The sequence below is a fragment of the Sminthopsis crassicaudata genome, chromosome 3 (genome assembly GCF_048593235.1).
Source record: "Sminthopsis crassicaudata isolate SCR6 chromosome 3, ASM4859323v1, whole genome shotgun sequence".
Taxonomy (NCBI): domain Eukaryota; kingdom Metazoa; phylum Chordata; class Mammalia; order Dasyuromorphia; family Dasyuridae; genus Sminthopsis; species Sminthopsis crassicaudata.
The window spans coordinates 548,170,886-548,197,827 of record NC_133619.1 but is presented as its reverse complement, the minus strand read 5'-3'; the positions used below and the strand labels follow the sequence as shown (position 1 = coordinate 548,197,827).

Genomic DNA, 26,942 nt, shown 5'->3' with positions numbered 1-26,942 from the left:
AACTGTGCTGTGTATGTTACTTTGCTGTTTTTTGTGACCAGACCATGGTGCTGAGAGACCTGAAGATGTCTCATGTTCCCCAAGTTTCCAAAGGAAACCATCCAGATGCTGTTTCTGGCCGTGTGCAGGATGGGTTACATAATTTTGAAGGACAGGAGATGTGTTTGCTGTATTTCAAGTCCCTTATGCCTTCCTGTTTAGTGAAAGAGAAGCAGACAGTTTGTTCTTTTGTGCCCTACTAGCTATCATCATCCTATCACCTAGCTGTCCCTTAGAGGGATTCTTAGAGAAAGGATTCTCCGTCTTTTTTTGGTCATCATGAACTTCTTTGTCAGTCTGGTGAAATCTATGAATTCATCAAAATACTGATTTTAAATACATAAAATATAAAATACATGGGATAACAAATGAAAACAGTTATATGTTGAAAATATATTAAGAAAATGTTAAATAAATTCTTATACCCCAAGTTAAGAAACTCTACTTTAGAATTACCTTCCATCTATTCTTTGAATATATTTATATCTTTGAATCTTGAATATATTTATTTATATTTAAGTTGTTTCTATAAGGTGAACTCCTTAAGGACAGGAACTGTTTTTTTTTTTGTCTTTGTATTCTCAGAACTTAGAGCAGTACTTGGAACAAAATAAGTATTTATTATAATTTTTTGATTGACTGAATGATTAATTTTTCTAGTTAAAACACATAGACTGACATTCTATTCTATATTGGTGGATCCCTATAATATAGATTCTTAATTCTGATATATATTTTTAAATTGAAATGTTGTGCTATTTAGACTATTATTTTTATCACTTTTATTTTTCGTTTATTTATTATTTTTCTCAGGTGAGTTAAAAACCCTGGCCCTTTTAGATCGAGAGAAAATCCCTGTGTACAACCTGGTTGCCAGGGCAACAGATGGGGGTGGCAGGTTCTGCCAGTCAGATATCCGCCTGATTCTGGAAGATGTTAATGATAATCCTCCCATATTTTCATCTGACCATTACAACGCATGTATCTATGAAAATACAGCCACCAAAGCCTTGTTAACAAGAGTGCAAGCTACAGATCCTGACTTAGGTAAGCCAAGAACACACACATATCTTGATAATCTCTTTGTACAACGTGCCTTCTTAGTTGGGTTGCCATTCCTTTGCCATGTAAGAGCTTTAACAGACACATTTCTGACAGAACTTATGCATGTAAAGATCTAAATTCTCCTTTCAGCTTGTATACTTCATGTGCATATTATAACTCACCACGTTTCTTTCTATGTTCTTTCTTTCTGGTAAGTACTTTAAAGGAAACACATTATGAATTCCTTTGCCCTCCAACAAAGATTTTTTTTTCTGTTTGTTTATTTTACTAAATAAAAAATAACTGTTTCCTTCCTTTTCAGTGTCTCCTGAACGTAGTTAAAATTCATTGTGCAATAGGGAAAATTCATTTCCCTTTCAATAAAGAATTCCATCACATGTCACAGTTGAAAAATGACAATCACAATTTATTGTGCCACCCTGTAGTACAAAGACCAATTACTAAATGCATTGTCAACCCAGTGCTGTCTTTCTTATGGCCATTTTCCAAAGCATTTTGGTCACGTATGGAGTGACATTATGGGGGAATAGGGGGAGAATTAGAATTGAAAGTTACCAATAAAGTTTGTATTAAAACCCACTTTACATAATGAGATGGTGAACTCTGAAAGATGTAAGTTAATTGCTGGGTAGTTCTTCTGAGGATGCATAAGTTATTGGGGTGACTGCATGATGGAATATAAATATGAAAGGGCATGGACATACTTTTGGTTCTGCGTTTAAAAGCTGTAAATCAAAAGATTTCAGTATGATGGGGGTGTGTCGGATGTGCTAAATAGACATTTATATAATTCAGTGTCTTATTGCTCTAATTCTGGATTGAAAGGAAATTTATTTGACTAATGAAAGAGTAAACATTGAATAAATAATTGTAAGCAGATTTAAAGTTGAAAACCTCTGGAAATTTCTTCTTGGTGAAGTCATTGTGTCTAGAATTGTAGTTGCAATGTTTGATTGTGGAAGGTTAAAAAGGTTTTTTACATTATATGGCTTAATCGGTAATGTGTATGTCGAATCTTGGGGAAGTGAAGACCTGTGATTTCATTAGCATAGGAAATGCCTATTAAGTAAATTCCCTGTAATCTGTACACATCACCCCAAGCTCTGCAGTTTACCATGGAGGGGGGGGGGGGGTTGAGAGTGAAGTGATTTACTGGGCGTTACACAGCTAGTTGAGTATCTGAAGCCAAATTTAAATTCAGATCTTCTTGCCCCCAAGTTAGGTACCCTCATGAATTATAGATTTAAATTTGGAAGGAACTTTAGCGATCATTGAGTCCAATTTCTTCAAGTGCAGTTCAATTTTTCAAGTGCAGAAATCCAGAGAGATCAAATGGATCTCTCCACAGTCACTCAGTTGGTAAATTTCTGAGGTAGCAGTTGATCCCAGGTCTTCCTATGCTACCTCTTAGTAGTTGACTAAACTAAAGAAAGATTTTACTTTTCCTTCAATGGAGGTAATGCACCTATTCATGAATTTAGTTACCAATGAAATACTGAAGAAAGAAAAAATTCCACCTTTGAAGTTCATTCTGGATACCTGAACAATAGGCAACTAAGGCAATAAAGCGATTAGACTTGTTTAGTTGACCCCAGTGGACAAAACTGGGAGCAAGAGACTGAAGTTTCAAAAATGCAAATTTAGCTTTGACTTAGTTCTACTTAGGGAAATTTTGCCTCTCCTCAGGTTTAATTATAGCAACAACAAAAGTTAATATTTTAGATAACACCCACTATGTGGGCACTATATTAAGCACTTTACAATTATTTTTTCTTTTTTGACTGTCACAATAACCCTGGAAAGCAGGGTTATTATGATCCTCATTTTACAAATGGAAACTGGGGCAAACAGAGCTGGTAAGCGTCTGAAGTAGTATCATGTTATCCAGACTCCGGTACTGCTCTGTCCACTACACCACCTAGATATCCCTAATGGGCAGCCCATGTATGTCCTAGGGACTAAAAGTCTCCTAGTGAAGTCTAGATGGACATTTTTGGAAGGTGGTGTTTAAGGGATTCTTGAGCAGTTTATAAATTAGATTAAGTGGCCCCTAGGGTACTCTTACCTGCAGTTCTTAAGCTGCTTATATGCTTCTCTGAGGAGGCAATTAAGGTGAAAGGAAAGCCAACTCACGCAGAAGAACTAGTAGATTGTTTTTAATCTTTAGCAATGGGGTTAGATGAGAATGAACAGAGTCTAGAATTGAGCTTGATGGCAGACTGAAGCTCATCCACTAATGATAAGTAATAGATTGGCAAATAGGTCCAGAGGATATTCACTCAGTGAACAAACGACAAGTGAATGACGGTCACCGGGTCTGATTAAATGTTCTCCTGTGTTTGAAGGCAGCTTAATCCAAAGAATCCTATATCTAGATTTGCCTGGAATCGCTAAAGCCATTAGTCCAACCATTTCTTTTTATAGGATTTTTTATAGGATTTCCCTAATGCTTGGGGCCAGAATAATAAATGTCTCACCAAACCCAAGTGACACAATATCTCCCTGCTCTTGAGTAGCAGGTGCCAGCTCCATGGAAATCTTTGTTCAGAGGTGAAACAACTGCAACAAAAGGATAAGAAGGGTCAAGAATGGAGGTGGGGGGAGGATGACTGTGCCATGAATTTTATGAGGTCTACACAAAAATGTGTCACTTGCCCTGGTTTTAACATACTCTCGGTTTTCCTGTAAAATGGAAACCTTCACTCCCATAAACCAGTGACATGAACTAATGGCCCAACATTTGCAAAGCATAGTACTTTCGAGAAAGATGAGGACACCTTTTCTGCTGTGCCCTTTGGGTTAGTGTTCTCAAGCACTAATTCTGCCTCTTTCATGGAGATAAATTGGAATTTAGACACCTAATTTAGTGCGTCTCAAAGAAGCTCAGGGAATTTGTGGTAATGGAGACACGGTATCTGTGAGTATTTTAGGCAAAATTAGATGGAAAAGAAAGGGCAACTTTCAGTGGAAAATGTATTATGTTGTACTCTAAGAGCTGTTTTATTTCTAGACACAAGGAGAGGATAGAGGGATTGTTATTCCTTGCAGTATACAGGAACATGGAGCAAGGCAGGATTATGATGAGCAAATTTACTAGCCCATTCTAAGAATAATGGCAGAAACTTATAACCTTCTAAGTCTCCATGCTATCTCGAGAGTTCCAAGAATTTGCCAGTAGACTGTAAACTCTTTGAGAGTAGGTAACATTTATTTTTGTCCTTTTTATGTTCAAAGCCTAAAATGCAATAGTTACAAAATGAACATTTGTTTAATTGAACCTATCGCAGTGACTTCCAATTAAATTATATATAAGGGAAAGGCACTATCATAATCTCTTGAAATATCTTTGTCCCAACATTACAGGTATGAACATAAAGAATAAAGAAAAGAAGATGGAAAGCACTTCCTTAACCTAGTTTCCCCTTTTCTGCTCTAAGTTGGATTGTTATTGTTGTTGGTTTGTTTTTTGTGTTTTTTTTTTTGAAGTTACCTAGAGCGCACTCATTTATATACTTTATATACTTCTCAAAGAACTTATATACCATCACATTCCTGAAAACAAGATATCTTCAGCACTTAGGTTGACTCTGATCTCTTCCTTACCTCTTCCTTCATCTCCAGAGCTCTACCAAAAAGTGCAACTGTTAGGACTCTGATAAAAATCTCAGAAGCAACCCAGGCTGGACCTCTGCTGTGCTATCAGTCCTACCTTTAGTATATAATTTATTAAAGTCCTTAATAATTCACACACATGTCCACTCTAGTTTGTGCTTCTTACTGGGTTCTTTCCTCATCCTTCCCAAAAAGTCTCCTAAGTGTTAAGAGGTAGAAATATTCATAATGCCCCCTTCCCCTTCCATCTCATAATTGTCCTGTTACTCTTAGAGTCCTAATGAAATGGGCCATGAATTAATAAAATCCTTGGGGGCAAGAACTATTTCATTCTGTCTTTGTATGTACATAGAAACTTCGTAATAAGTGTTTGCCAAATGAGGGATGGACTCATTTCTGATTACCACCTAACGAGGTTTCTATAAAGCAAGACATCATACAATTAATGCTGGGACCTTCTGCTTGTTGGTTCAAGGCAGGAAGAGCCAAGAAATAGTTCCTCGACTGTTCTCCATGGAGAAAGCCAACATGCTTAAACGATGATCTGTCCATATGGCTGTGTTTGTTTGGGGAAATGTGTGCTCCAGTGAAGGTCAGTCATGATCAAAATCAGGAAGATATTTCTGCCAGAGTTGGGGCACAGATGCTCCGACTCGTGCCGAAAGCCTAAACTTCAGAAGCAGCCTTCTGCAACAGATGGTTTTGCAGCTTATCCTCAAGCAAAGAGCATTGAAGCAATCCAATGCGGGGGAGATACATGACTTATGATGTCACAGCTGTTGGCTTATCCTTGGAGTCTTGAATGGATTATTTCTGGCTTGCTGGGCCTGTATATTATTAAAATCATAGTCATTTCCCTGAACAGCAGCAGCCTTCACATAGATCATGATGATAACCCCCATTTACATAAACCCTTAAAGAGGGCAGAGTGCTTTTCTCACAACCACTCTGTGAGGTAGGGAGTGGGAGGATTAGTAACTCCTCTACACATCAGGAAATTGAGCCGCAGAATGATTTGTCCAAGACCACAAAGCTATTTTGTGACAAAGTCAGAACCCAAACTTATACCTCCTGCTTTATCATACTGTACCAAAAATGGGGATCCACCATGTTTCGAAAAGGGGCTGGTCTTGATGTCAACTTGAACTTTATTTGGCGCTGAGCAGTTTAGTGTCTTTGCCGGGCACTATAGGAGAGCGGATGGCATTTCTAGGTTTTCTGTGTCAGTGATTTCTCTTCCAAAGCTTAGTTATTCTCTGAAGTGTTAAATCTTTGGTGGCAGCTGAGGAGTCATTAAAATGTCAGTAAAAATTAAACAATCTTCCTCCTCCTTTTTCCTCCCTTTCCCCCAAAGGCCAAGAGACATGAGTCATTCTCTGGAGGACATCATACTCTAAGCTTTCTGCTTATTGTAGATAACAAAAATGTAATCATCTGTGTGAAGCCTTTCTCTGGGGCATTCAAAGAACTTCTCAAATAATCCTTACAGTACTCCTGTGTTTAGATGAATAATGGATGGTGATCTCCCTTACCTACAGATGAGGAAACTGAGGTGCCAGGTTAAATGACTTTCCTTCATCCCACAGAACTGACTTGGAGAGTCCTGGAATCTTGGCTCAGGCTAGAAAACTCACTTCTGCTTCCCAGTGGTATCCAGATACATTTCACCATGCAGTTTGATAGCTTTCCCATGGCTTACCCAGTGGGAATCACAATTGGAAGAGTCAGGGCCGAGCTGTCTGCCTGTGTACAAGTAGCCTTCAGTTGTATAAAAGACTATCTCTGATTCAGTTCTGTATGGCATTTGTACCTGATATCTCATAAGGTTCAAGTCATGAGATTTCTCAATATTCTAAGTCACAGATGCTAGTGGGATGCCCCAGTGAGCCTGAAATTAGGATTGCTCTCTGTGGCTCAGAGCTCTGAACTTCCCATTTTATCCCCAGTACTTGCACATATAAATGGATTTGTGACCTCTGCAATGTGGATATTCCTTTTGCAGTGCAGATTCCAACTTTTCTGCATCTTCTGGTTTTTTATACTGTTAAGTGCCATCTTCATGTTGTGTCTCATTCCTCTCCCTCTCCCTCTCTCTCTCCCTTTCCTTCTCTCTCTCCCTCTCCCTTTCTTTCTTCTTCTTCCTCTCTCTTTTCCTCTGGGGTAACACAAGCAATATTTATCATAGATCAAACTCGATTCCAGGGCTTTCTTCCCCTAACATTAGTGTACATGCTGTCCCTCGCATGATAGATGCTTCATAAAATTTTTGCAACTGGTAGGGACCTGAGCAAAGTTTTTTGAATTAAATCAGGAGTTCCTTTGGCCTACTCCAGTCTTTGCTCTATCACCATTTTTCTCATTCTACAATACAAGGACAAGGCAGAAGCCCCACTTCCCCAAAACGGGGCTCAGAATGGAACATTTCAGATTGCTTCCTAAAGTCTGGACCAGCTTGGATGACATTCTGTGCACTGATGGTAACCTCCCTCATATTCCCTTCAGAGAAGATGCTTTGTCTCTGCCCAGCAGGCCTCCTGGGCAGAAGTGGTCAAAGTCCAGTGTAGGCTGAGCCCGAGGCACTCTGAGCAAAACTTTCTTCTATCTCTTACCCACTCTAAGGCTCATGTCTTATGCTTTGGTGTTCCGCTTGATGGACAGTTGCCAGCTTTACTCATCACCCTATGAAAAACTTTTAAGAGGCACCCTGAAAGAAGTAATTAGAGAGACTATTTAAAAATAATTGCCAACTTAAAAGTAATTGCTAATTTCCTGGACCTCCTCATGGTGACTTTCTGTTTTATTTCATATCAGCTGTAGGCATTTACAAAAGAAGGGGGAAAGGTCAGTCTCTGTTTTTTGTTGTTGTTGATGCTATGTGACTTACTTGCCTACTGCAGAAAATGGTAACAAATGTTAGGTTTTCATCTAGCACTTAAAAAGAAAAAAAAGTTGAATATAATTTGTTCCCTGAAATCCCTTCACAATGAAGACTGTTATTAAAAATATTTCCCCCAAAAAATTAGTGACTTCATGGATACAGATTAAAACAGAATGGAATGTACTTTAAGATCTGGAAATCTTAAAAAGCAGGGAATGCTGAGGGGTGATTGCCAAGCATAGTTGCTTAAAACTGTTTCAGATGGTATTCCTGTGAAAAAAAAAATAAACAGGTGTGAGAAATGGAGAACTTAGCTATCCTCGCCATTTGTTGTTAGGTGAAAGCACTGTTCTTTCTCTGACTTAAAATATTGAACAGTGGCTTCATGTTGGCTCTGAAGCCTCCCTGCTTCATTTAGACTGTGTTTTTGTTCGAGCCCCATAATTCTTCCAAAAATGACTTGATTCCATTCTCATGGATTTGCTTTGTCTCTGGAACTTGCTTTAGCCATATATGTTTTCTCTCTCAAGTAAAATGGCAAGATTTCAGGTAAGATGAGTGAATGAATAGTTAGGTCCAAATCCATTCCTTCTCAACAGCAAGGAATGCACCAAATAACAAAAATAAAAGTGTAAGGTAAACAGTTCTCACAAAGAAAATCTCAAGGAAAATTAAACACAAAAAGTAAAGAAATAGTGACACAAAAAAAAATAAATAAGGAATGAATATTCCTAGTGAAAATGGAGAAAGCAGCAACATTTGAAGAATAACCCCCTAAATCCTCAGAAATGAGAATAAATAGCCACAAGAATTGGAAGAGTAATTTAGAAGTTTAGAAAAAGAATACAAAGAATATAAGGAGGAAAATTACAGTACTTAAAGAAGAATTAGAAAAGATAAATGAAAGATTTGACATATTAGAATAGATAATTGAGAGCTTATGGCAGTGAACACTCTTGAATAGAGAAAGGCTATTAAAAAGCAACTCATAAAAATAAATAGATGGAACCATGATTCTAACAATTTATAATATTAATTGTATTCCTTTATATATTATTATGTCATAATATGTTATATTATTTTATATATTATAACAATTCATAATTTTATCTAATATATCAAAAGCAGTACTGATCTCTACCCCTAAACACTTGTCTTTGTACCGCTACATCAAATTGCCCTTATTTTGTTGTGGCCACCATTCTGCGATCATGTCAACTTAGGTAATGCAAATCAAAGCCCATCTTCCTATAAATTCATTGCCAGGCTCGATGTACTTGGGCTTTCTGCACATTTTTTTGATATTATGTAGATTCAGTGATATCTGCAGTTCATTCTTGCTCCTCAATTCATGTGATATCACTAACTGCAGATGAGCCATTTCAAACTGATTATCCTGGAGACATGTTATATATATATATATATATATATATATATCACATTCTGCATCTGGCTGCTTCTCTACCCTAATACAGTCATGACCTTCCTTCAAGCCCATATCACTTCTTTTCTAGATTAACTCAGCAACCTCTTAAGTGGTTTCTCTTCCTCAAATTGCTTCCATTCCAATCCATTCTTGTAACTTGAAATAATTTTGTTTATTTGTTAAAATTTTTTTCCATCTGACCATGTCAGGCCCCATTGCAATAAACCACAATAGCTCCTTATTACCTATAAATTCCAATATAATAAACTCCTGTATTAGTCTTTAAAGCCCTTCCGAATCTGCTGCCTATCTATTGTTGCCTCATTTGCCTTACATTTTTCCCATTACTCCACAATATAATACTGCCAGAATAGCTTCTGTGATTCTCACAGAGAACATTCTAATCTATCTTCTGTGTTTGTTTTTCTTTGCTTAGGATGCATCCCTTCCTACCTCTATCCCATAGAATCTCTGGCTTCTCTAATGACTGCTTTCTACTCTTTTCCTGTATCCACAACTGTTATAGCCTTTGTTCCCTAATTATCTATAAATGACTGTATTTATTCCATATAGTATGCTTGTGAAATATATACTAAAAATAGGATATGTGTGTCAGTGTGTATACTCATATTGTTTTCATGAGAACAGGAATGGTTTCTTTTTTTCTTTTTTGATCACTATAATACCTGGAACACAGTAGAAAATTGCTGGCCCTACAGAAAGTGTTTCTAACAAAAAGACACGCTTCACCACAGGTGTGTGCATAATTGAATTAAACTTTACTTTTAAACTGCGGCAATGAAGCTCAGGCCCTCTTCAGCCTCTAAAGCCTTCCATTTGTCCTCTTCCATTATCTTGTCAATCCCTATCATCATGTTTCCATGGCCCTTAGGTCTCAGTTCTGCCCCATCTCCCACTCCAGTGGAAGTTTCACCTTCATTTCTAAAACCTCAAAAACCCATTTATTTAATATATTAAAATTCACTAGCCTATAGTTTAGATAATTAATCTTTTTTGAAGTTTGGAATCACACATTCTCAGCCTTGCAGAAACTCTCGAATTCATTAAAGTCTTAGACATCAATCCATTATAGTCTCTTAACTTATAGATGAGAACATTGCAACCTGGAGAAGTTGAATGTATTTCCTAAGGTCATGTAGCAAGCAGGTGACAGAGCCAAGATGACTAACTCCTGATTCTCAAGCTTAATGTGCTTTCTTCCTGCAATATAACCTTCCTCCCATCTGGAAAAACTTAAACTTGAATCTCACCCTTCTTGATAGCAAAAGGACATGCTTTTGCCCCAAAAAGTCAGTTCGCTGGCCCCCAGCCAAATCAAGGTCTCCCAGACAAAGATCTATATAGACTTTTAGAGACAGAATCCACAGCCATTCCTGGTAATCCATTCTAATATCTAATAAATACAATATCAGGAAATTTTTTTCATAGTCCCTTCCAGACTCCTTCATGAAATGCCGCGACTGATTAGTTATTTCTCTAAGCATACAAAGAGTTTAATCATGCTCCTTTTATATGATTTTAGTCCTCTGGGGCTTCCTACCCCCATTTGCAGCAATTAACATGCCAAAACTTCACTCAGTGAAAGCCACAATTCTCTAATATCCTGGAATTTCAGCACAATGTGAGAAGCTAAGTGAGTCTGGTCTCATTAAATTAAGCTAAAATGGCAGACAAGAATTACATGCTGAAAAAAAAAAAAAGGAAAAGACACAAAATGATGGATTGATATTATACCTTGATATAACAAATCGTGACATAGGGTGGAAGCATTAAGCCAATTAACAGCTTGTTACATTGCTTCACCTCAGAACAGAATGGAGGACTGATAGTTTGACAAATGGCATTTGCCATAGGCCTTGTGGTAGAAAGTTTCCATTCTGGTATCATGGTGTGCATTCATTTGACAAAAGTAGGAACTGGCCCAAATCTTGTCCCAAGAGGATGTATTCACAAGAATATAGATTTGGATCTTAAAGAGACCTCAGGGGAAACTGAGGCCCAGAGGCTAGGATTTAAGCCTGACTCCTGTCAGGTACCATTTGTATTTTACCACAGTTAGCTGGAGAGTTCATTTCAGATTTACTCTACAGTAGAAAGAATAGTGAACAAATGTCAGAAGACCTGAGTTTAAGTCACAACTCTGACACAGTATGACCTTGGACAGATCATTTTATTTTCCCATACATAAGTTTCATCATCTGTAAAATGGGAATAAGGACATTCCTTAAGTCTACCTCACAGGATAGGAATTGGAGAATCCAAGGGAACTTAAAATCCATCCAGTCCAAACTTCTCACTTTGCAGATGAGGAAATTGAGGACTGAGGAGTTAAAAATTCCTTACCAAAAGCCAATCATCAGTCAATAAGCATTTGTTAATTACATACTTAATAATGCCCAATAATAATATCTAATAAAGTGTGCCAGGGATTGGAGATACAGCTACAAAAAGAGCTAACATGCTAATAAAGGAATATAACATGTTTACATGGAAATAAATACAAAATTCAGTCATGAAAGATGTACTCGGTGATTTGGGAAAGATGAATCTTTTGGGGAGAAGGCAATCAGGTTTTAGTAAACTGCATCAGAAGACAAAACTCTAATAGAATGCACTGGTAAAGAGTAACTCAGATTCTAAATGTAGGAATTTTTCTATTTTTCCATGTTGCCATTGATTATGAGAATAGAGGGATTAGAAGAAAACAGTCCTTTGTACCTATAAAGTACTATATAAATTGAAATATATTAATGTTTATATATAACTTATACATGCATACATGTTAATATTTATATAACATTTATTATGTCCCATGATCTATGCTAAGTATTTTACAATTATGATTTAATTTAATATGGGGGATAAGTACTATATTATCCCCATTTTATGGATGAGGAAGCTGAGGCAAACAGAGTAAAAGCCACAATTCTCTAATATCGTAGAATTTCAGCAGAGTATAAGAAGCTGAATGACTCTGGCCTCATTAAATTAAGCTAAAATGGTAAAATCACAGGCGTAGAAAGTATATGAGGCTTTATTTGAACTCAAATCTTCCTGAATTCAGGTCCAGCTCTTTCTTCATTATTCTATCAAGCTAGAGAAGACTTGGAATTGGAAGGGTGCAATTGCTTTTTCAATTATTTGAAATTGTTTTGGATTATTTGAAAAATTACTATGGAAGTAACAGGACTAGGACTTTAGTGCCTGACTCTTATCAATTCTTCCTGACTCCAGGCCCAGCTCTTTACCCACTATCATATCAAGTTAAAGAAGTCTTGGAAAGACAAGGGCACAATTATTTTTCAATTATTTGAAGGGTTATCTTATGGGAAAAGGATTAGGCTTGTTCTATTACTAATAATTACCTAATTTCCTTAAAATTACCAAATGATTATTTAAACTGAATTTTTGGAAAATAATTATGCTTGATAATTGTGGAAACATGTATAAAAGAATTGCACTTGTTTAACATATATTAGATTTTTTGCTATGTAGGAAAGGGAGGGGGTAGGAGGAAGAAAGGGGAAAAATTTGGAACACGAGGTTTTTCAAGGGCAAATACTGAAAATTATGCATGTGTTTTGAAAATAAAAACTTTTAATAGAAAAAAACATATGCTAATAAAATTTCGTTCTTGAGAGTTGGCAGACATCAGTCATGCCATTTAAGACCTTTTTTTTTTCTTTTTTTTTTAGTGTTGTCTTTCTATCAGTTATGCATGATTCTTTCCCCAGGGTGGATGAGCATGACAGGAGCAAAGTAAATGTCATGAGACTAGGGACATGCATGGAGGGTAGGAAGAATAGGGAAAGACAGAAGGGATGGTGTTAGTTGGATCAGAAGATTATTCGTATATTTTTTTTTGCCACTGTTGCCATTTTAAATTTTAAATGAACAGAATCTGCCCCCTGGGGATCAGTCATGTTTGTATGTCTGATTAATGTCATTCTCCTAAATCCTTGCTCCCATATCAGGATGAACCCACTGAAATGAGAGAAGTGGAGAAAGATTTCTGCCTGTTAAGTTTGGGCAAAGGCTGGTTGCAGGTCAGAGTTCCATGGGCATTAAAAGACATTAAAGAAACAGACATGGTGGAACATATCAGATATTTTAAATTAGATTTCAATAGTAGGGAAGAGCAGGCAGCCATAAAAGTTCTTTCCCTTTAGACCTCATTATTTACATGCAGATCTAACTTCTGTATCACCTCCTCTACAGCTGGCAACCTAAACCTTCCTTCCCGAGCTGTGAATAAGAATTAAGTCATTGCTAAAATGCTGGGCAGGCCTTGGGAGTAAAGATTTAGTTTAGTTTTTTTTTCTATTTGTTTGCTTTTAGTAAAAAATTTCCCAGGATCCCAAAAGATGCCTTAAAGAAGATGGCTAAGCATTAAGAAAAAGAGCAAGCTGCAAGGAATCACGTTTTTGGGTTTTGTTCTTAATGGCTCATTTGTTCGTCATGTCTAACTCTTTGTAGCCCTATGTGGGTTCTCTTAGAAAAAAATACTGTATGGTTTACATTTCCTCCTTCAGCTTATTTTACAGAAACAGGGTTATGATGAGACAAATAGGGTTAAGTCATTTGCTCACGGTCACACAGCTAGTAAATGTCTGAGACTAAACTCTTCCTCGTTCCAGGTCTGGTGCTTTACCTATTCTGAGTCACAGAGCTGCCCTTTGTTGTTAATATAGCTTCCAAAAGATCTGAATTACATTGACCAAGTGTAACTAGCCCTTTGTTTATGCATCAGTGGAATGGGCTTAATAGTTTGCCAACAGATGCTGGATTCTCAGATGAAAGGATACTGTATGAATTTTGTGTTTTGTGTTGTTGTTAGTAATAGCAACACTCCAGATGTTATGGAATGGAAGTCACGATCGTTAGGGAACGCGTGTGATTTTAAAGCCAATTCGGTGCATTCATGTCAGTTGCTAATCTGTTCCCATAAATGCATATTTGCTATTTTGAAAGGTGTTCTGAGACCATCAAATCAGTCAAGTCAGCCCTCAGGACACAGGGGGAGTTTTAATACCCATCTAAGTTATTGTTTCTCTGTTGCATGCTTGATTGCCTTAGCAATGCACTGTATACTTGCCCCAGTAATTTATAGCAAAGAGCAGAACCATGTACTCTGTGATCTGTTAGGATACTACCCTCCTCACCTCCCCTACTCCCATCTCTTCTTCCCATCATTGATTCCTTATCCTTTTGCTGATAAAACCAGAGGTTGATATTTATGCTTGCATACTGCTTTTGAAAAAAAATGATGGAACTGAGGAAAAAATCAACTGTCTGGAACTAAACCAAGAGTGAGTTTTTCAGAGTTGACCTTTTTGTTGAAGTAACTTAATGCAATTTATGTCATCCTTCCAAGATACATCATTTTATTGTTTTGCTGGGAATTTTTGCTATCAGAAAAGTGCACTTTGGGGAGAATAAAATATTAAGCTTTTGTTACCAGCAAGTGTTTGCATCCACTTGATATAAAGTAAGTGCTAGACAGAATAAATACACAATACAGGCTCTGCCCTCTAGAAGCTTTACTCAATATAGTACAAGGCATAATACAACTGGTCAGGAGATTAAAAGGGACTTTTTTCTGGCTCTGGAAACTCTGATTGTTGCCCCATTGCCTATATGTGTGGTTCTGGGTCCCAATCCCAGGATGAGGAGGAAAAGCACTAGTACATCACAGAGTATGGGGCCATAGGATTAAAGGGGCTCTGCTTTCAGTTGCAGGGCAGAGAGAGTGCTCACAGTCACTCATAAGCCAGGAAAGCAATGACCACATCTCTCTTTAAAACATAGCATTTTGGAAGAACTACTTCTAAAAAAAAATCATCATGAAAAAATCTGAAGTTGGAACAATTCCCCCTCCAGCAGCAGAGTCCAACTTGAAGATAAAGTCAAAAGTCAAGAAATAGGCTAGAAAAATGAGCAAACAACACAAAAGGGCCTGACCATAGAAAATTACCATGGTGATAGGGAAGATCAAAATACAAACTCGGAAAAAGACAATAAAGTCAAAATGCTGCATTCAAAGCATCAGAGAAAAATGTAAATTTGTCTCAGGCCCAAAAAGAATTCTTAGAGGAGCTCAAAATGGATTTTACAAATTAAATAAGAGGGGTAGAAGATGAAATGGAAAAATGAATGGGAGTTAGGATGAAGTAAAATCATGAAAAAAGATTCCACAGTTTGGTAAAGGAGGCAGACACACACAAATATTGAAGTAAATAACAATTTAAAAACAGAATGGGCCAAAGGATAAAAGAGCCATAAAAAATTTACTGATGAGAAAAACTTTAAAAACAGATTTGACCAAATGTAAAAGGAGATACAAAAATTAACTGAAGAAAACAATTCTTTAAAAATTAGAATAGTACAAACTGTGTATACTTTTTGATCTAGCAGTGTTTCTATTGGACTTATATCCCAAAGAAGGGAAAGGGACTCACATGTGCAAAGATGTTTGTGGCAGCCCTTTTAGTAGTAGTAAGAAACCGAAAACTGAATAGATGCCCATCAGTTGGAGAATATTTGAATAAGTTGCGGTATAAGAATAGTATGGAATGTTATTGTTCTATAAGAAATGATCAGGAGGATGATGGAGAGGCTTAAATGAACTGATGCTAAGTGAAATGAGCAGAACCAGTACATCATTGTACACAGAAACAGCAAGATTATATAGTAATCAATTCTGATGAGCGAGGCTCTTCTCAACAGTGAGGTGATTCAGGCAAGTTCCAATGATCTTGTGATAAGAGCCATCTGAACTCAGAGGACTGTGGGAAATGAGTATGGATCACAACATAGGATTTTTACTTCCTTTGTTGTTTGCTTGAATCTTATTTTCTGTGAAGGTCCAGGCTAGCTCCTCTGAAAGGCTCAGAATCAGTCCTAGTCAGGATAAGCAAAAGTCTTTGCCCCACGTTGGGCGCCAAATGTAATGTCCTGTTGTCTCTCAATTGTAATCCTTCTCTGGGAGGAGGTTTCTTTTCTGTATAATCTTTTTCTCTGTGAGCAGGTTTCTTGGGAGGCTTCTGGAACCTTCCCCTCCAAAAGTGTGGGATTGCTGGACTTGTGAATCCACGAAGCGTCTTCTCTTTGACTCAATCCAGACTGCCGTCCAAACTCAATGTCCCGGGAGGCAGCCTTGGTGGCTCCTTATATCCTCCCAGAGAATGGGCTTGTGGGTATTCCAAAAGTGTAAACTCTAAACGTGCAAACTCCTTTTTAGAAGTCTAAAGGTGTAAACTCCTTTAAATGTGTAAACTCCTTTTCAGAAGTCTAAAGGTGTAAACTCCTTTTAAAGGTGTGAACTAAAGATGTGAACCCTGAGCTAGAGAACCTAACAGTTTTCTTTCTCATTTTTCTTCTTTTTGATTTGATTTTTCTTGTGCAGCATGATAATTATATAAATATGTATGCCTATTTTTGATATACATATATTTTACCATGTTTAACATGTATTGGATTACTTGCCATCTAGGGAAGGAGGTGAGGGGAAAGGGCAGAAATTGGAATTTAAGGTTTGCAAGAGTCATTGTTGGAAAATTATTCTTACATATGCTTTGAAAATAAAAAGCTTCAATAAAAATTAGAATAGCATAAGTGGAAGCTAATGATTCCACAAGACATGAGGGTATGATCAAACAAAATAAAAAGAAGAAAAAAATAGAAGAAAATGTGATATAGATCTTTGGGAAAATAAGTTACCTGGAAAATAGATTGAGGCAAAAAAAACCCTTAAGAATTATTAAACTACTTGAAAACCATAATAAAAAAAAATTTAACAAGAACATGGCTTCTAGAAATCATCCAGAAATACTGCCCTGCTATCCTATAACCAGAGGGTGAAATAGAAATTGAAAGAATCTATTGATCATCTTCTAAAAGATATGCCAAAATGAAAACTTCTAAGAATGTTATAGCCAAATTTTAGAGCTCCTAGGCCAAGTGGAAAGTATAACCTGGGCCACCGACAACCTTATGACTTATGTCTTGACACTGAACTCCACTGATGACTTTGCCCATCTCTGCCTCATTTAAATCCAGTTCACTCCCAAATCAAGACATTGTCCTTGCAATGTCATTGGTTCTCTTCAAGAATGAAGAGTGAACAGTGAGCAATAGTGCAAGTGACCAGAAAGAAATAATCCAAATATTATAGAATCACAGTCAGGATAACACAAAATGTAGGAGCTTCTACATTAAAGGAGAAGAGAGTTTGGAATATGATACTCCAGAGGGCAAAAGAGCTAATTACACCCAAGAATGACCTATCCAGCAAAACTGAGTATAATCCTTCAGGGGAAAAATGAATATTTCATGGACTTTTGGACATTTTTGATAAAAAGACAAGAGCTGAATAGAATAATTTGACTATCATATTCAAGACTCAAGAGAAGCATAAAAAAGGTATACAGGAAAGATGAATCATAAGGAATTTGGTAAGGTTAAATTGTTGACTTTCCTATATGGGAAGATAATTACTAAGGAATTTATAATTTAAGACAGTTATTAATAGGACAGTTAGTAGTATTATACATAGAGAGAATGGAGAGTATACATAGAGAGTTGACTATGATGGAATTATATCTTTAAAAATTAAAATAAAAGAGAAAGAAAAATCCACTGAGAGGAGGAGAAAGGAAAGGTAGAATGGGATAAATTATCTCCCATAAAAGAGATACAGAAGAGCTTTTACAGTGCAAGAGAGGATGAGAGAAGGGAAGGGGAATCACATGAACCTTACGCTCATCAGAATTAACTCAAAACACACTGAGTTGCTTATAAAAAAATCTGTCTTACCCTTCAGAATAGTAGAAATGAAGAGGATTGGGGAGATGATAGAAGTAAGGGTAGATTAAAAGAGGCAGCAATCAGAAATAAAACACTTTTTGAAGAGACAGTGAGAAAGGAGAGAAAGGAAAATAAACCGTAATCATGACTGTAGAAAAAATTTATAGCAAGTTTCTCTAAGACCCTTTTTCTCAAATTCATAGAGAACAGAGTCACATTTGCAAGAATGCAAGTCATTCCCCAATTGATAATTGTAATTTTAAGATGAAATTAGAGCTATGTATGAAAAAGTGCTCTAAATCACTACTCATTAGAGAAATGTAAATGTACCGCTTTATACCTATCAGATTGGGTCACATGACAGAAAAGGGAATAACAAATATTGGAGGGGTTGTAGGAAAATTGGGACAATAATGCATTGTTGATGGAATTGAATCGTGAGTCAACCATTCTGAAGAGCCATTTGGAAGTTTGCTCAAAGAGCTATGAAACCATACTTATTAACTCTGACGCAGAAATACCACTGCTAAGTTTTCTATCCCAGAGAAAGTGTTTTTAAAAAAGGAAAAGGACCCATGTTACAAAATTATTAATATGAACTCTTTATGTGGTGGCAAAAAATTAGAAATTGAGTTGATGCCCATCAATTGGTGATTGATTGAACAAGTTGTGGTATATGATTGTGATGGACAATATATATTGTGCTATAAGAAATAATGATCAGGAAACTTTAAAATTTTAGTAGTAAGATTTAGCATGAATTGGTGCAAAGTGAAGTGAGCAAAGCTAGAAGAATATATACAGTAACAGCAATGCTGTATGATGAACCAGCTGTGAATAATTTGCACAAAGATCCAGGACAATTGTGAAGGACTTAAGATGAAAAAGACTATCCACATCTAGACAAAGAACTGATAAAGTCTGAATGCAGAATGATATATATATATATATATATATATATATATATATATATATATATATATAATATACATTTTTTTTGCTTTATTTTTCTTGAATGGGGTTTGTGTGGGTTTTTTTGGTCTGTTTTCTTTCACAAAATGACTAATACAGAGGTTTTACATGACTTCACATGTATAACCTCCATCAAATTACTTACCTTCTTAATGAGGAGAAAGGGAAAGAATTAGAATGCAGAATATCAAAATGATTGTTTAAAAAATAACATGTAATTGGGAAAAGATAAATTATTTAAAAATTAGTTTCTGGGTTTTAAGGGAGAAAAATGAATGTAATATAAATGGGAATATTTTTTGCTGGATGGTCTACATTTTTCATAGTAAAGGTAGATATTGATTGTCTGTTCTAATCAAGATTAGGAGGTCAGGGATTAGGATTTAGAGGAAAAGATGTCATTTCATATAGAACATTGTCCACAATCATCATTTTTTCTGATTTTTGCTCTTCTCTTAGGCATCAACAGAAAAGTAGTTTATTCCCTGGCAGACTCGGCAGGAGGTTACTTTTCAGTAGACAGCTCATCAGGCATTATCATCTTGGAACAGCCACTAGATCGAGAGCTGCAGTCATCCTACAACATCAGTGTGAAGGCATCAGACCAGAGTATCCTAAACGCTCTGTCTTCCCTAGCCACGGTCACCATTACTGTTTTGGACATTAATGACAACCCCCCTGTGTTTGAAAGAAGGGATTATCTTGTTACAGTACCAGAAGATACCTCTCCAGGCACAGAAGTCCTTGCAGTTTTTGCCACAAGCAAAGACATTGGCACAAATGCTGAAATTACATATCTCATTCGTTCTGGGAATGAACGAGGGAAATTCATGATTAACCCAAAGACAGGTGAGTAAAAACAAGTGAATGCCCCACAGTTACATTTATAAGGCTTATAAGCTGACACACACAAAAAATTGCTCTCTATTAATGCTATTTGGTTTGGTCACTCCAGTTTTGGTGGTTTCCATTTGCTCTTCTCTCCCTTAAATCCAATTCACTTTCAAGTCATGATGTCACTTTCCCCAATATATTAGAGTCCTTTTCATGAATGAAGGATAAACAACAATAATCAAGAGTTTACTCATGACTATGGACTCCAGTGTTCTACAGTAAAAAAAAAAAAAAAAAAAAAAAAAAAAAAAACTTTCATTAATCAGTAAGCATTTATTAAGCTTTAATTTAATAAGCTACTAATCCTAGTTTCTCTCCAGTATCTTGAAGAATATGTGACATTTACAGCATAGGTATATGGGGGAAAAGGCAAAGGTTCAGAGAAGCCCTGGGGTATTTATTCCTCATAGTAATCTACTTAATGACAAAGCACCACAGGTAAAAAACTATAACCAGGCAAATGGGTTTAGAGACAATGCTAATGAGCAATTGTTATAATAATCACATTTTGTGTTTTACAATATTCTCCAAAGCACTTTGGCATCTGTTATTCCATTTCGTTGTCCGAACAGTTCTTTGAGGTTGGATAGACATTATTGTCCCCATTTTGCAGGTAAGGCGATTGAAAAACAGAGAGGTTAATTGATTTCCCTGAAATCACTCAGTGTAGAAACAAAGAAATAAAAGCAGCAGGTCTTCTAGCCCCCAGCCTATTGCTCTTTTTGGTAGACATATTGCCTCTGCAGAAGCCATTACTCTTCCAGCTCTCCTATTGGAAACTGGTCATTATCTCCAATTAAAATATGAGCCAGCCGCAGGAGTGATCTGTCAACTGATTTTATGCTTCCTCAATTCCACAGCATTTAGTAAGAAGGAAGGGAGAACCATATGGCCTAACCCAGCCCTTACAAATAGTTTTCATAAACCATTAAGCCCACAGAAGTTCTATTTAGTTTGCAAAATTTGCATCACTGCCCAACATACACTTTGCCCAGTATGAACTCTTCCCATATGTCCTCAGCCCCATCATTCTCAACATTTTTGTCAGCACCTTGGAGAAAGACCCTAGAGTGCAGAAATATCCAATTCACACAAAGCATGTGGGAAGAAAGGGTATCGCAAGTAATCCAGATGACAGAATCAAAACTTCAGAATGTTCTCTTTTGATGAGAAAGGAACACAAAAACTAGTAAGATGACATTACAGGGGGAAAATGTGAAGTCATATGTTTACATTCCAAAGCTCAACAGTCCAAGTTCAGGATGGGGAAAACCTAGCTTAACATTTCATTCAAAAAAAGCAGAGCTTTGACATGAATGCAAAGTCAGCATAAATCAATAATATGATTCAACCACCAAAAAACAAGTGTGACCTTCAGTAACACTGACAAAAAGATAAGATCCAGAAGCAGAAGACACTGGGTATTGAAGGCAATGTATGTGGAACATAAGCTCTGGTAATACTTCTTGAATCCAGAGCCCTTTTCTTTATAATTGGAAAAACCTTGAGTATGAGACCAAAATATATACCTATCATTCAAGTACAGCAAAGAGAGGAAGTTCCTCATCAACAGTTCTTTCTAGCAACAAAATAATAGGTTGGGTAAAAAAATAAAACACTATCTGGTTGGCTGAGAGAAGTATGAACTTGGAGGCCACAAAAGCTCAAAGATCAGTCCTTTAATTGTAGAGGGCTTATGATCTACATCAGTAGAGGGGATGTGGTTTAGATGAAATTACTGATTATACTTGTTACAATCAATAAGTCCCCCAAATTCTGGAGCTGCAAATCTGACTTTCTTTGCTGGTCAGATGATTCTTGGAACATCAGGTTCCATTCCAAGTGTTACTTTTTGAAAGGAACCATTGATACATCTGAGCACTTCCAGAGAAACATAACAAGAATGGTGAGAGGTCTTGTAATACCTGAGGGACTTGATAGTGTTTAGTCTGAAGAAAAGATTAAGGAGTTATCATTATAGCTCTTACTAATATCCAAAGAGCTTTCATATGGAACAGGGATTAGATTTATTCCCTTTTCCTCCATAAACGGGAACTAAGACTAATGAATGGAAATTGGAGAGTTAGATGTTGGCTTTATCCAGTGGAGGATTTCTTTATAAGCAGCACTGCTCAGCTGTGGAAGTGGCTGGCTTGGAGAGTGATGAGTTCCCTATCACTAAAAGTACTTAAGTAGGGTCTAGATGACTTACTTGTCTAAGATGTTATAAAAGAATTAGAGGATGGGGCAAAGAATTGGTCCAACCAAAAATCCTTTCAGCTCTTCATATTTCTTCCTATACATATCTCTGTTTTCAGAAGATTATTAGATTTGGAGAATATGTCCATCCACCTTTGGAAATATTCAGTTTGCCTACAAACATATTGCCATGACAACCATGCCAAAAATAAATAAGAGGCTGACTACATTACATCACTTTCTTAAGCTTTGCATCCTTATTTCATTAGAAACCAGATTTTTTTTTTATTTTTGTAGTGAGCCAAAATGATAATAATAATAATGATAATAATGATGATGATAAACACTTAGATAGAACTTTAATGTTTGCAAAGTGTTTTCCATATATTCATATATGTGTGTGTAGATATGTATTCACTGAAGCTTTAACTAGCTAACCTAAAGTAGGAAGCTAGTGACCTTATAAATAGCACTAAGAAATAGAATGACTCAGGGACTATTTCAAAACTTGCAATATTTTTCTCTAAGTAAAGGATCTGGTCAGTATAAATAAGGTCCACCATGAGGATGAACTCTTTTTATTTAGAAAACAACTCTTCCACTAGAGTGTAATAAGATAAAGGCTGAGTACAGACCCCTACCACCTTCACTGAACACTACACACACACACACACACACACACACACACACACACACACACACACACACACACACACACACACACATTCTCTGTCACTAGAAGAATTAAGTGTATTAGTCATGATAGATTAGCAAAAGGAGTCCCTATAGGAAGAAGACTGTACTAGGCCAAAAGAGCTACTCCTCCCAGCAATGATTCTGCATTGCAATCACCTCTTTCAGTTAAAACCCATTATTTAAAATTAAAGTGTACAGGGAGGGGGTCCTCACACATTTAGGTATTCATTAATTTCAGCTTGTCGGGCTAATGACTATTGTATTTGAATGCCATGGGGAAATGGTTAAATATTGCTTAAATTTTGTTATTTGACAGCTAGGGCAGGAGACTTAATAAAGCACTAAGTGAGATAATCATCAAGGAAACTTAATTAGAGAACCAAAAAACTGTAGCATCTTTGTTTACAAAGAAGAGTTATGACTTTCATTTTATAACAGATCCAGTTTGTATATGCTTTATAACTGAGCTGCATGAAGTTCAGTTCCTATGCTTGGAAGGAATTTTAGAAGTCATCCAGCCCACCCACCCCTCATTTTGCAAATGAGGAAACAGGGTCAGATGTATGAAGTGATTTGCCCAAGATCATACATCTAGAAACAAAGAAGCAAGACTGAGATTCAAATTTTAAAAATCACCTATCCCCAACTGAAACCTGGATTGCATGGGAATGGAGCATGGTCCAAATGTGCTCCCAAATGAGACAACTCAATTTCAGTTCTAGAAATCTATTAAAATATCTGATTCTTAGATGGAATTTTTAAAGTGATTCAGTATTATGATGGTATTAAGTAAGCTTCCAGGATGCATTTTGGAAGAACCTTAAATAAATGAAAATTCACCATTTTTGGTCAAAGATAACAAAAATAAAATGTACAATGATAATTGCACTCCTGCCCCAATATTTTTTAGTGATTAAAATCTGAAACTCACCATTTTGTCTTCAAAGGAGGGATTTCTGTCATTGAGACCCTGGACTATGAAATGTGCAAAGATTTTTACCTCGTCGTGGAAGCCAAAGATGGGGGCACCCCAGCCCTTAGTGCTGTGGCCACAGTGAACATCAACCTTACCGATGTGAATGACAATGCACCAAAATTTAACCAAGAGGTCTATAGTGCAGTCATCAGTGAAGATGCTTCCATCGGGGACTCAGTTATTGTGGTGGGTACATGTGGTTAGTTTAGTCCTCATGTCCAGAGCCAAATGAAGGTAGAATAGTGAAGTAAAATTTGTCTCTGGTGCTCTCCCATCAGCTCTTTTGAGTGATATTTCTCTCCTGGGATTCTCTCTAGAAACCAAATACACTCCTAGTACCTTTCAACCCTCACTTTCCACTGAAAAAGAGTTGATAAGCTATTTCATACTAAGATATAGATGACTGATAATGGTTTAAAGGATGACTTGCATTTTAATAGAGATTGGTATCTTAACTCAAATGAATACTTAATGGCAAAATTTTAGACATTAGCAACACAGTTAAGGGACACATTTAGGGGTGTGGGAGCCCTTTTATCAATCTTCACATCTTTTTGTACATGAAGTCAAATTTACTGATGCATATTGAATATCCCGCAGAAGCAAATGTTTGAGGGAATACAAAGATAATAATAAAGCTGAAGAAAGCATTTATTAAGTATGTATTGACTGTGTACCTTGGCACAGTGCTAGAAGGAAATAATCCCTGCCTTTGAGGAGTAATCACTTAGCTTTAGAGTCCTGTTTTTGGCTCAGGGCATGAGGGATTCAGAAAACAAATTAATCTATAAATATGGATGACTTTAAGTAAAAATGGAGTCTAGGACCATAGTCCTAGTGCTCTTTTGCCATTGATACCATCTATCACTATGATGGGTAAGGATGGGAGATCCTAATGGGAAAACTGGCATTACTTCTGCAAGGCTAATACTTAGGGGTTTGCTTTACCTCTATTTCTGTGGAAATATGGGTATAGATTAAGGATGGACTTTTTTCTCTAACCCTATTGTTTTCTCATGAAGTTAATAGCAGAAGATGTAGACAGCCCACCCAATGGGCAGATTCGCTTTTCCATTGTCAGTGGGGACCGGGACAATGAGTTTGCTGTGGATCCTGTCTTGGGACTCATTAAAGTCAAGAAGAAATTGGACCGAGAACGGGTAAGAATAATTAGACCAATCTCCCCCTCTAGACTTCCTTAGAGGTCTCTAAAGGTGAAAAATAATTTTTTTCAAGAAATGGTTATAGTTTGAAAGAGGGCTGTGGAAGGATATCTAATTGTAAAATATGCACTATAGGAACAGCAAAAATGGAGAAATAGAAAACTGGTCTACAATTATAATGACTTGGATTTCGATTAAACCCTTGGAAGAATTTTCTGCCAAATTTTATGTAACACCATATTTCATTGCCTCAAGAGATATTAAGGAAGTGACTGGTTCTATCAGGCTTGTCTCAAAAGCTCTTTTTGTGGTGGCCAAGGACCAAAATGAAAAATTGTTTAGAAAAATGAAAAAGGAGGTGACGTGAAAAATCAGTAAAAAGTAGCCAGTATCTGTGATAAAATATGAAGCCAACCTCTCAGATACCAGCCCAATGTCAATTGTATTAATACCATAGATGTGGGCCTGTGATTTAGCCTCTGGTTCTGGTTTCTATAAGTAACTTATCTCTCCCAGAAGCTGTGATCAATGCTGACTTGGAAGGACTCCCAGGTCAAGAAACATGAATTTTAAAACCCCCGTCCTTAACATTTTCTTATGCTGATTAAGTTTCAAAAAGGCTCTTTCTCCACCAAGAACTCAGCTTTCTGAAGAAAAGGTAAAGGTAGAGAAGCCCTCCCCTTCTCCTTTCTCAGATGCTAAAACATAGAAAACCCAGAAGGAATTTCCTGTGTGATATAGCCACCAAGCATGAGGAAATTGGTCTTGATAAAAGGAGGCTGACTAGCCTTAATAAGACTTTCCAGAGACCCATCCCAAAAAGCCTGCAACAAGGTGTACAGCTACTTAATTGTAATCCCTGTATGAGGGAATGTGGAGAAGGATCATCCCATCCCTCAAGCTCTCAGTCATATGTACTAACACATACTATCAAACACATAAAATGACAATCATAATAATAGCATCTTCCTTCTTCTCAGAGTTGTATTGAGGATAAAATAAAATATTTGTAAAATGATTATAAACCTTAAAGATATTATTATTATTATTTATACTTATATGACTAGGAGTCATTGTGTCCTAAGCAATGATAATACCTTGCATTTTATACCATTTTCAAGCATATTGATAGCATTATCCCATATAATTTTTACTTGGTTAAATGTAGATATTTAGTAACATAGAACTACATATAAATTACTGCCAATGTCCACAGCACAGAATAAAAAACAGTTACCGTTTATAACTGTTTATATATTGAGTGGAAAAGCTAAATGATAGAGTACTGTTTGATGCTCTGAACACAGATTTCCCTATGAAAAAGCTGACAGGATTTCCTTTTCTGAAAGAGAAAATATTCCTTCTCCTTAGAGCATGGAGATAACACTGTAATTCTGTAGGCTCTGGTGGCAAAAGTAACAACAGAAAGAAGAAAAAGTCATTTCAGGGTGTTCCATGCTGGAAGGGCTGCATGTATGGGACCCCGAAATTGTCTGTCTTTCCTTGGAAACTAATTTAGCGAGACTCACAGAGGCTCTTCCTTCACCAGAACTTTGGTCAGCTGATTTCTTTTCTTTTTTCTTTTCTTTTCTTTTCTTTTCTTTTCTTTTCTTTTTTTTTTTTTTGTTACAATTTACAAAAATGTTGAATGAGAGGCTGAAAGATTATGATCTGCTTTGGTGAAGGAAACATCCAAATGGATGAATTTATTGATCTTTGATATAGCATCTAAGAGTCTAGGCACTGCCATTTGACTAAACAATCAAGTAACTGGCTCTTTTTGAATTGAAATCAAGGTTAATTCTTTAGCTTTGCTAATGTTTTTTCTCTTACTGTGTTAATAGAATCTCATTTTTAGATAGGATATTAAAATGTAATTCACATTAGACAGTAACTGTATTCTTTAAAAGATGTGGAAAGATCAAATATTCATAAATTAAATGGCATTTTCAATATATTAAGGGAACTCACTGTTAATTCACTTTAACAAACACTTATTAATAGGGACTTCTTTTATAAAGTGAATTATCACTTTTAATTTTTCTTTTTTTTTTTGAAAATTCAGAGTTTGGCATATTGGATGTCTTTCAAGTCTGTGCCTATATGTACAAATACATATGTGTAAGCACATACATAATTGTAATACTACTTAAATATATATGCATATCTTATTAGAATGCAGAATTTTAGATAGGT

At 36.4% G+C, this 26,942-nt stretch overlaps 1 protein-coding gene across 1 annotated transcript in view; it reads left to right on the top strand.

Moving 5' to 3' along the window:
• FAT3 (FAT atypical cadherin 3) overlaps positions 1-26,942 on the top strand; it is a 685,392-nt gene that overhangs the window by 605,259 nt on the left and 53,191 nt on the right. Inside the window, 4 exon segments of the mRNA XM_074304562.1 lie at positions 853-1,086; positions 19,278-19,667; positions 23,555-23,769; positions 24,606-24,743. Coding sequence (XP_074160663.1) covers positions 853-1,086; positions 19,278-19,667; positions 23,555-23,769; positions 24,606-24,743 — 977 coding nt within the window.